This window comes from Polypterus senegalus, chromosome 12 (assembly GCF_016835505.1).
Source record: "Polypterus senegalus isolate Bchr_013 chromosome 12, ASM1683550v1, whole genome shotgun sequence".
NCBI classification, from domain to species: Eukaryota; Metazoa; Chordata; class Cladistia; order Polypteriformes; family Polypteridae; genus Polypterus; species Polypterus senegalus.
In genome coordinates this window covers 14974930-14985068 of record NC_053165.1, presented here as the reverse complement: position 1 = coordinate 14985068, position 10139 = coordinate 14974930, and the positions used below count along the sequence as shown (strand labels likewise).

General features: G+C 43.4%; 1 protein-coding gene across 5 annotated transcripts in view; it reads left to right on the top strand.

The window, feature by feature from the left end:
• Window positions 1-4657: 4657 nt before the first annotated feature.
• uba7 (ubiquitin-like modifier activating enzyme 7) overlaps window positions 4658-10139 on the top strand; it is a 289490-nt gene continuing 284008 nt past the window's right edge. For 2 of the 5 annotated variants that reach the window (XM_039771000.1, XM_039770997.1), the window contains exons 1-3: window positions 4889-5016; window positions 5535-5584; window positions 9823-9991. In XM_039771000.1, the coding sequence (XP_039626934.1) occupies window positions 5538-5584; window positions 9823-9991 (216 nt within the window). In that variant the 5' untranslated portion in view covers window positions 4889-5016; window positions 5535-5537. Of the gene's footprint in view, window positions 4725-4881; window positions 5017-5047; window positions 5261-5534; window positions 5585-9822; window positions 9992-10139 lie in introns of those variants that run through there. The other 3 variants (XM_039770998.1, XM_039771001.1, XM_039770999.1) reach the window with 3 other exon arrangements.

The following is a 10139-nucleotide window of genomic DNA, read 5'->3' as shown; positions in this document are numbered from 1 at the left end:
TCACACTAAAAATGAAATGGCAGGTCGCGTCTCTGGCAGAAATTCTCAGATGGCTCTTCACTTCTGGGGTGTATTGATAAGGGGGATGAGACAGAGAAGAGCAGCTTTGATAAGGGGGGGGGGGTGGTCTTTGTTTCTTGGAGCGAAGGGAATTGTCTGCAACTTAACCAAGGAACTGCTTATTGACTTTCGCTCAACAAAGAGCCTCTGTACCCAGTTGGTATTCAAGGAGTGGATGTAGAGGTGGTCCACTCTTACAATTGCTTGGGGGGTCCACATCACTGAGAGGCTGGAGTGGTCTTTAAAAAACTGAAGAAAGGGCAGAGCAGGCTGCTTTTTTTCCCCTTAGGTGACGGTATTCCTCTATGATGAAGACAGCCTTCACGTCCTCTAACTCTGTGATGGCCAGTGTGGTTTGCTGAGCTGGTAACCTCGCATCAAGAGCGGCCCACCCAACCAACCAACTAATGAAAAGGACAGGCTCAGTTATGGGACACACTCTAGTCCCCCTGGAAGTAGTAGAGGAGGAGAGAATGAAGACAAGACTAAGTGTCATTATGAACAACGCTGCACATCCTCACTAAGTGTCATTATGAACAACGCTGCACATCCACCATGACACACCAGCACGGAGGACTTTCAGCCAGTGAATTATTCAACAGAAGTGTGTCAAGAAACACTACGGGGGGCTCCTTCATATCAACAGGAATACACCTGCATAATCTGTCACTTTGACTGTCAAATCACAGTTTCTATCATTTAAGTGATTCTGATGTGGGTTTAGACCAGGTGTTAACAACTCTAGTCCTGGAGGGATGCAGTGCTTGCAGGTTTTCATTCTAACCCTTTTCTTAATTAGTGATCTGTTTTTGCTGCTAATTAACTTGTTTTGAATTAATTTTAATTGACTTGGTTTTTAAGATTTGCTTCCCTGAATTTCTTCATTTCTTTCCTTAAATGGTACCCAAAGAGAAATGAAATGTGAAATGAGTGAGCTAACAGAAGACCAACTAAGTCAAGGCCTCAAACTCCAACCAATTTCGCTCCAAGCAGTTGCTTAATTAGGCGCCTGGTCTTGTCGTTCATTAAACCCGTTCTTTAATTCCATGGCTTGTTGCTGCTCTCATTGTGTAATAGATAGATAGATAGATACTTTATTAATCCCAAGGGGAAATTCACAATAGCAGACATTTCCAAAATTGTTGATTTTCTTTTTTCTAAGAGCAGCATTCCTGAGACGTTCACCTTTCTTTATTTTCAGATATTGTATGACCGACAGTTTGCTGGTCCTGTTTTGGCTCATTTTGTATCTCATTATTGTTTGGATGAAAGGAAAAAGAAACAATTAAGGGGTCTGAGTCTTTTTAAAATGAATTCAAAAAGTTAATTAGCAGCAAAAACAGGTCACTCATTAAGAAAAGGGTTAGAATGAAAACCTGCAGCCAATGCGGCCGTCCAGAACTGGAGTTGGCTTCGCCGTTTTAGACCATAGTGTGTGTGTGTGTATATGTATGTATATGTGTGTATTACACTCTGTGTATTTATTTAGCTATGTTTATTTAAAAAGCCTAGGGAGGGATGGATAGATAGATAGATACATAAGGAGAACTTTTATCTGTCTTAACAGTTTGTTAAATTACTGAGGCACGTTTACTACTACATTAGTTTTTGCACAACAGCGCCCTCTACTGGGGGATGCAGGGAGTGCCCCACCTGCCATTAGCACAGAGCTGCCAGCGTGCTCACTGTACAAAGCTCTACAATGTGTGAAACTGCAGGACGGCCCTCTTTTGGAGATCTTGGGACTCCCCAGTCCAGCCTAGCAGTCTCAGGGTGTTGCTTACACTCAGTGCCCATGCTAGTGTCCGGTCAAACAACAACTGCCCCCCTTCTCCCAAAGCCCATTATTGGCCTGAAGATGGAGCCATACAATTGGCTTCTTGCTTTAAGGAGCAGGTGGTCCTAATACTGGGACCACTCATTGATTTCTTGGATGCTCTGTCAGTATGTTTTAGTTTATTCATAGCACTAAATGGATTGCTGTACGGGTTATTTTATTGGTTTCATGTTGTTTAACTTCCTCGTGTATTGTTTGACTGGTTTACGCAGGTAATTTTTCACGCCCCTGTTGATTAATAAGTCTGAAGGTGAAATAATACATTTTAATAAGGTGGGCTCTGATAAATAGCTTGCGTACACCGTTTTGGAGTAAATTCATGCCCACTTTACCACCTTCAGATCCCTTCACTTTCTGCACACTTTACTGTGTTTTAGATTTCATTTTAATGGGATTCATTGGCCATCTCTCAGTTAAGCCATAACAACAAACTGACAAGAAAGGTTTGCAGATTTATTAAAAATCCAATGCAGCCAATTAGAATGGACTCCACTGTACATCTGCAGAAGTTCTGGAGACCAGATGCGACCTCTTCTCGGACACTCGAGGAATTAGAGGGGCTGGAGAGTCCAAATGTGTTGTGCCCTCTTCAGTTTATCCACGATGGTCACCCTTTTAGCAGCATCCCCTCTAATGAAGAAGACAGAGTTGTCTTCCTTCTGCTTCCTGAAGTCTATGGCCAGCTCTTTCGGTCAGATTGTTTTCCTGCACTCTTAATAATAAAGGGGGCCATGATGGTTTTTTAGAGTGATGCCAGAGGAGACCCCTATTTTTTTGGCTCCCAAAAGAACCCTCCTCATTAATGAAACCCTGCACCCACTACAGCCATCTAGGACCAGACTTGGACACCCCTGCCATGAAGTAACCATTTGTGGTTCTCAAAGGACCCGTCCACATGAAGGTTCTAGAAGGAACTTTAGTTCCTTTAGATCCACCACAGGTTCCAGAGTCACGGATCCAAAGGGACTTTCACTTAAGATGTACAACGACGCCCAGTTTTCTCAACCTGTTAGTGTAGGTAGCCCACCATGCACTAAAGATTTCAGGGTTGTTCATTTTTGTTTTATTTTTATTTTTTTTTTTAGGTATTAGAACGTTTTTCTAAGCACAAAGAACAAACTTCATGTGCAAATAACTCGTCCCAAAAAGAAATGGTGCTTGGTCAAGCAATGGCTCTGTGAGGAGCCACACAACTCAGTAAGGTACCAGAAAGTGCTACCAGCATTTATAAGAGCCAAGGCACCACTGAGTCAGGAGGTGGACCTCTTCTCATCTCCTCATTAGTGTTGGTCATCAGCCCATTTAATGATGGAGTTGGACCATGTCTGGCCACAGGGTCAGAGGTGAACAAGGAGCACAGAGGAGGGCTGAGCACACCACCCTGTGGAGTGAATGGGCTGAGGGTCAGCATGGAGTCCAAACAGGATGAGGTCTGCAGGTTAGAAAGTCCAAAATCCGGCTGCAGAAGCTTAATTGATTGATTTATTTTTTGTTGTTCTTCATGTCGCCTTGTATAATTTCTTGTATTAGGAATTTGTTAGTTTTCACATACCCCCTTGGGGTCAGAGCGCAGGGTCAGCCATTGCACAACACCCCTGGATTACCTACAGGGCCCCAGCAATTAGAGTAGGATCTCTTTTGGCAGTTACGGGGATTCGAACCAAGAACCTTCCAGATACTGGCGCAGACCAGAGCCACCACTCCGCCACTAAGATGGCACCGAGTCCTAAAGTGAGGAGTTTGATGGTCTGATTTGGTGACAGAACACTGTTAAGTGCTGAGCTGTGGTCTATAAAGAGGACTTCTGTGTACTAATTTAGCTTTTTCATGTTAAGGGGGCTCATGGGGGCTGCCACTTCTCAGCAGAAACAAGCACTGGGTGAAAAAAAAAAAAAACAGTTGAACATGACATACACCCACGTCATTGTATAGGTCACTATCTGTTCTGTATGGTGGCATAGTGGGCAGTACTGCCATGTCACAGATCCTGTGTTTGAGTTCTGTGCCTGGTTGATGCCCATGAGGGCTTTGTCTACACAGATTGTCGTCCCACCTCCGTGCGGGTTAAGGTTAACTGGTGGCCCAACTGGTGCATACGATGGTAACTGGCAAACAGTCCAGGGCTGTTTCCTGCTTTGCACCCAGTGCTGCCGAGAAAGGCTCTGCCTCACAGTGATGTTGAATTGGATTTGTGACTGTTATGATGTGCATACCTAAATTGTCCCTAGTGTGTGCTTGGTGTGTGTGCCCTGCAGTGGGTTGGCACCCTGCCCAGAGTTTGTTTTCTGCCTTGCGCTCTGTGTTGGGTGGGATTGGCTCCAGCAGACCCCCATGACCCTGTAGTTAGGATATAGCAGGTTGGATAATGGATGGAATGGATGGATGATGTGCATAGAGGAGCTCATCACTTTTACCAACACATTTCCAACTGAATTAACACAAATGGAGTGAGGACCCCAGGCATGTGCTGCATGTGTGTTATTGGTGATGTACATCTGTTTGGTTCACATTTGTATTTCAAACTGGTGGAATGTGTTACCCAAAAATGGCACCTCATATGTCAGACGCATGTTCTGTTTTATGAAAGCCCTCTGGTGGGTGGGGGTTATTCCAGCAGCATGGGGTGCAAGGCACACATACTTACTCATTGAATCACTTTTTGGTGTCTTTCATAGCTTAGGGAAGACGCGCCCGCTGAGGGGCGTGGTTTCGTTCCACCGAGGTGCGCGACTCGCAAGGTAGAAGAGAGCAAAGGAGATTTGGGGCAGAGCACCGACGATCAGTGGACAAACGTTAGAAGTAAAGCAAACAGGCAAACCAATTCCGGGTAAATTTATACAGTGTTTTGTTGTTTTACTCCAATTTTTAATTTCAAAACATCGCTGATTGACAAAGGAAGGTTTGAAAGTGAACCGACTTAACGGGCTTGCTGCAATCAGGCAAGAACGTTGCGAAAACGCCGCATCGGTGATACGAAACAATTGAGCAAGGAAGTCGGGGAGGAGGAGTCTGCGCAACAATCGAAAGTGAAACTCGAGCAGGCTGACTGACTGACTTGAGAGTCTGAACGTTTCTTCTACTTGCGCGCTACCGTGCGATCTTCGCCTTTATACAAACCGGTAGGATTCTTGAGCCACGGTATTGGGGGGTATGGTGGGGGGTGGATTGGGACAGACATCCTTGGAGGTCTCGGTGCGTTTCAATTCCTGCAGACGGTTTTCTTTAAAATTGTGCAACTCTTGCATCTGACCGTCTACAAGATCAATGAATTCAAGGAGAATCTGCACGGCGAGCTCCCGAAGTTCACACGCACCCCAGAATGATCTGGGGAAGTTTTAATTTTACTGCAGCCTTTTAACGGAGGTGCGCCTTTAAACCGCCGTTTTATTTTACGTTGTGTGTTTCTATGAACCGTAAATGACGTGTACAGGCAGTCACCTTAAAGTCCATCGTACCATCAGAAAGCCTTCGAGAGGCGCTGCGCTCAGAGGGGGCGTGACGAGGGGCGCCGGTGAATGGCCGTGCGCTGTCATCAAATATTGTCGCGAACTGACACTTGATGTCGCTTTTGTGTGTGCTAGGACATTATCCTGTTCAAATCTACCTGTTTTTGCCCTTTTTCTTTATGTTTTTTTAGAAAATGTCTGAGACTGCGGAAATCGATGAAAGCCTCTACTCCAGGCAACTGTAAGTACAGCTCTCGTGTTCTCTGCCCTGGGCTCGTTTCTGTTTGTTTCCGTAACTTCTGTTTTTGTATTTACAAATTGATTGACTTTGTACACATTTCAGGATATCCATCCATCCAATTTATTAACCCAGTCCAGGGACTTGGGGTGGTAGTTGCCATTATACTGTATAATATAGCACTGACTGACCACCATGTTCACTATTTCAATAATAATAATAATAATAAATGTTATTTAATGGCACTTTATGGGTCTTTACTGGGTTGTGTACACAGTACCCTCGTAGAACTGCTTGATCCAAGCACCATTTCATTCTGTCAAGTTTCTTTTCATATGAAGTCGATTCGTTGTGCTTTTAAAAAAAAAAAACAATAATGTAAATTCTTTCTCTCAGGCGCCCCTCTGCGTTGTGATTTATTTGTTGTTGTAGATGTGAAATGGAGGCCACACAATCATTTGTTCCAATCATCTGCAAGTTGATTTCTTTCGCTACAGTACAGAATATGAACAGCGGCCATCACAGAACTGATTTGGCAAACTTTTAAAACATTACATAAAACGGATATATGCAGTAAAGAACATGAACAGGTTCTTCTTACCTACATGCCCTGTAATAAAAAGAGTATATTTACATTTAAATAATACAATATAAGAAATATTATCTGAAAAGAAAACCGTCACCTGACATCGGCCGTCATAGTAGTCAACCGAGAGCGCGTGCACGCGCCCGATCGCGCTCGCCTTTCCTTTGCAAAGCCCCGCCCACACAGCATAGGTGTTGACGCCAAGCACCTCCCAGTTCTGCACTGGCGGCGTTTCACAATAAAATAATAATAAAAAAAGAAACTTAAAGAAATATCTCCATGGGTTGCTATTGGTCCTTACTATATTAAAAAAAAGTTTTTTAACTGTATAAACTGGATGAATGTAAATGAAATGTTAATTAAACCTCGTTACACTAATTAATAAACTCTTAAACATAAAGATGCCAGAGTGGTTCTTCAGAGCGATGCCACAGCGCCAGGTCCGCAGGTTTTCCTTCCTGCCAATTTCTTAAATCACTGAACAATTTCTGCTTTTAAGTTCCTTCTTTTCCCGTCTTTCCCTTTTGGTTTTTAAAATTCAGTCCTCTGAATTGCTTCTTTTTTTCTTTAAAAGGTGCAAAAAAATCAAACAAAAATGAGATGTGAAGTATGGCCACATTTTATCCACCTAAGTCATGGCCTCCAACTCCAAACGATTTCATTCCAACAGATTTCTCGATGAAAAGCTGATTCTTGTCGTTAATTGAACCCCTTTATTTAATTCCGTGGCACGTGGGTGCTGCCATTCTGTCACAGCAGACATTTCCATAACGGATGATTTTTCTTTTTTTCTTTTCTAAGAGCGTCATCAAAATATTTTGTGGATCTGAGCAGGGCCGGATTAAGACGAAATTGGGTCTGATGCTGCAGCGCAAAAAAGGCCTGTTTTTTTCTCGGCATTGGCGCACGTGCATTCGACACTCACCGTACATGCGCACTCAGACCGACCGAGGAGCCTTAATTGCTTGCGACGCAACCAGCCAGCCAGCCTTTATTGAACACTAGGCTGACCCGCCTGTTAAGGCGACCGACTTTTAAGTTGACCACTTTTTAATGCAATTCAATATGTAGATCAATTTGATATTTTATACAAACTCATTCATTGGGTTATATTGCATTTGAGCGGTATTACTTTAATACTCGTAGTTTCTGTTATATTTGTGATGAAATTAAACTTTTTTTCTATATTGAGGTCGCCCTTTTGAACCCCCCTGATATTTACTACGCGGTGAGGCATTTGTACTCCATCAACATTAATTATTTCCAGAGACATCATTTTGTCTATTTTTCCAGCGCATCGCGCACAAAAGCAAGGGAGCGATGTGAGCACCAGAACTCTGCTCACATCATGCCGCTTCGTACCGCAAGCTGCAAGTAGTAAGTCTGTGATAAGCAGAATACCGCTACGCTTTCCACTCACGGGACGGAAGGACAATCCCGACCACTTTTATATAGTAAGAAAGAAGAAGAAGAAGATATCGCACAGTCTGGAGTAGAAAATCATCTTTTACCTGGAAAAAAACTACAAATCCCATCGTGCATTGCAAAATAGACGGGGCGTGTGTGAAACTCCGCGCCTGCGTAGCACTCACCCGACCGCTTTTATATATAAGGATGAATAATAATAACGACGTAGTATCGTGACAACTCGAGATTAACATCAAACTATGTAACATTAACACTCAATAGCAATTGTCTGAAAAGATAGATAGATAGATACTTTATTAATCCCAAGGGGAAATACACATAAGTGCACTTAATGTAGATCACATAACAATGAAATACACAAAAATTTGCAATTCTCTTGCGAAACAGAGTAAGAAAAAATGAGTTTGCAGAGACATTGGGTCAAAGTGACCCAGTTCAGGCTCTTGAGGGTAAAAATTTGTCCACGATTTAAATTTCATAATAGACCAGAATCCTGTCGAGGATTTCAAGAATTCTAAACATCTATGCCGGCTTTTAGTTTTACCTTTACAGATAACCATTTAAATAGCCATCGATTTTTTTACTGTACAACTAACTTTCAAGGTGAAAAATTTACTACGTGGCATTTACAGAACAATAATAAAGTGGCAAGAATCCCCAAGATATTGCAAAAAAACGCAGCTAAATTACTAAGTAAACTGTTTAACGTAAAATTGATAGCATTAACTTGAAATATTCGGTTAACAATAAACACAACGACGTTATAGTTACGTCACAGCTCAAAGAACAATAGGAACTGTATAATAAGTAACACTGTGTCTAGACGTCCGAAAGTTGGACTCCAAATTTCATTCTAAGAATTATTTTGAGGTTAATATAGCAAAGGAAAACTGTTCAGCTTCCAGAAAATTCTCGTCTGTTTTCATCTGGGCCTATTAGAGAAATGGGCCTAATGCTGCAGCATCAATAGCACCCACCTTAATCCGGCCCTGAACCTGAGCAGATCAGCATGATTGAGATCTTCACCATTTCTTATTTTTAGATATTGTATGAAGGGCGCAGGTTAGCTGGTCTTGACTCAGTTTGTATCTCATTATTGAGATATGGTGGCTAATTAAGAAAAAAGAAACCTGGAGGTTCCAGAAAGAACTTTTATTTATTTTGTGTAAGTGCCACACGGGTTGGACCAGGATGGGGGATGGTTCTTTGCCCAGACAGGGGGCTTCAAGAGATCAGTCAAGGATCCCAGCCAACAAAGAGAAAGGGGCTATACCCAAATGAGACCCCCCCAAGGGGATGGATGGACAGCCTGGACAGAGAAGAAGATTCCTTAACCGGATGGGATGCCCCAGACAAAAGGCAGGCGTGCCGACCAGACATGGTTCAGAAGAAGAAGAAAAGGACTGTCAATGAGAGGTGTTTATTCCCTCCAGTTGCTAGATGGCAGCAGCAGTCTGTATTGTCGCCCATTTGTGAACCAGTGTTGAATGATGGGAATTGTAGTTCGGCAGCACTGCCTTGCTGGGGTCCAAGGGTACCACAAGAGGACGCTGTAGGGAGATATACTCCCTATTATATGGGACTTCTGTGTGACCCGGCAGTACGTCTAATGGAGCAGTAGCCCTGGCACTGGAAGTACTCCCGGGTCCTCAATAAAAGGGACCTCACTCCCTTATCCAGGCGAGTTGGAGCTGGGAGGACGGAAAGAAGGCAACACTCGACTGGAGAAGGAGGTGGTGAGAGGAGAGGAATTGTGCTTTATTACTTTTGGTCATATCTTTGGGTAATAAACCATCTTTGATTTGAACCCGGGACTGCCTTTATGTGATCGTGTTGGGGTTTGGGGCTCACTGGCACCCGGGTTTCTATCACATTAGATTCGTAACAGGGTCCACAGAGTAAAGAGCCATGACTAGGTGGTAAAAGATTTGTGAAATACCAAAGGGGTAATGATTTTAAAGAGACTCTAACTGCATACATTAACACAAGCGAAGTTCAGGTTTTGTAGATCTCAGTGTCCTGCTAGGCAGCCTACCATAAATGTTTTTTTCCCACCTATAAGGAAGTTTTTCAAACCACAAAGTACCCTTCCCAGTATGAAATTGTCCTTTGTCAAGCAGTGGCTCTACGAGGAACCACACAACCCAGCGAAGAACCGTAAAGTGCCATCAAAGAACCAGATGGTTAGGTCGATATAATCATTTTGGTTCACCTCTCTGACCCTCAGGTATGTGCTGGGCCACAAGGCAATGCTGTGCCTGCAGAACACCAACGTGCTCATCTCTGGGATGAGAGGACTGGGAGTTGAGATAGCTAAGAATGTCGTGCTAGCTGGAGTCCGATCAGTCACCGTCCACGATGAAGAAGAGGCTCAATGGGGGGATCTTTCATCACAGGTAGGCCCCTTTTATCTTCACGCCCGTTCTTCGTAGAAGAAGCTTTAGCAGAGCCTTTGTTGTCCAGATAGCAATTGAATTTTGGGTCTGCACTTTACTCAGCACTCGAAGGCTGCCATTTATTGTGGCGTGGTGGCCTAAACATTAA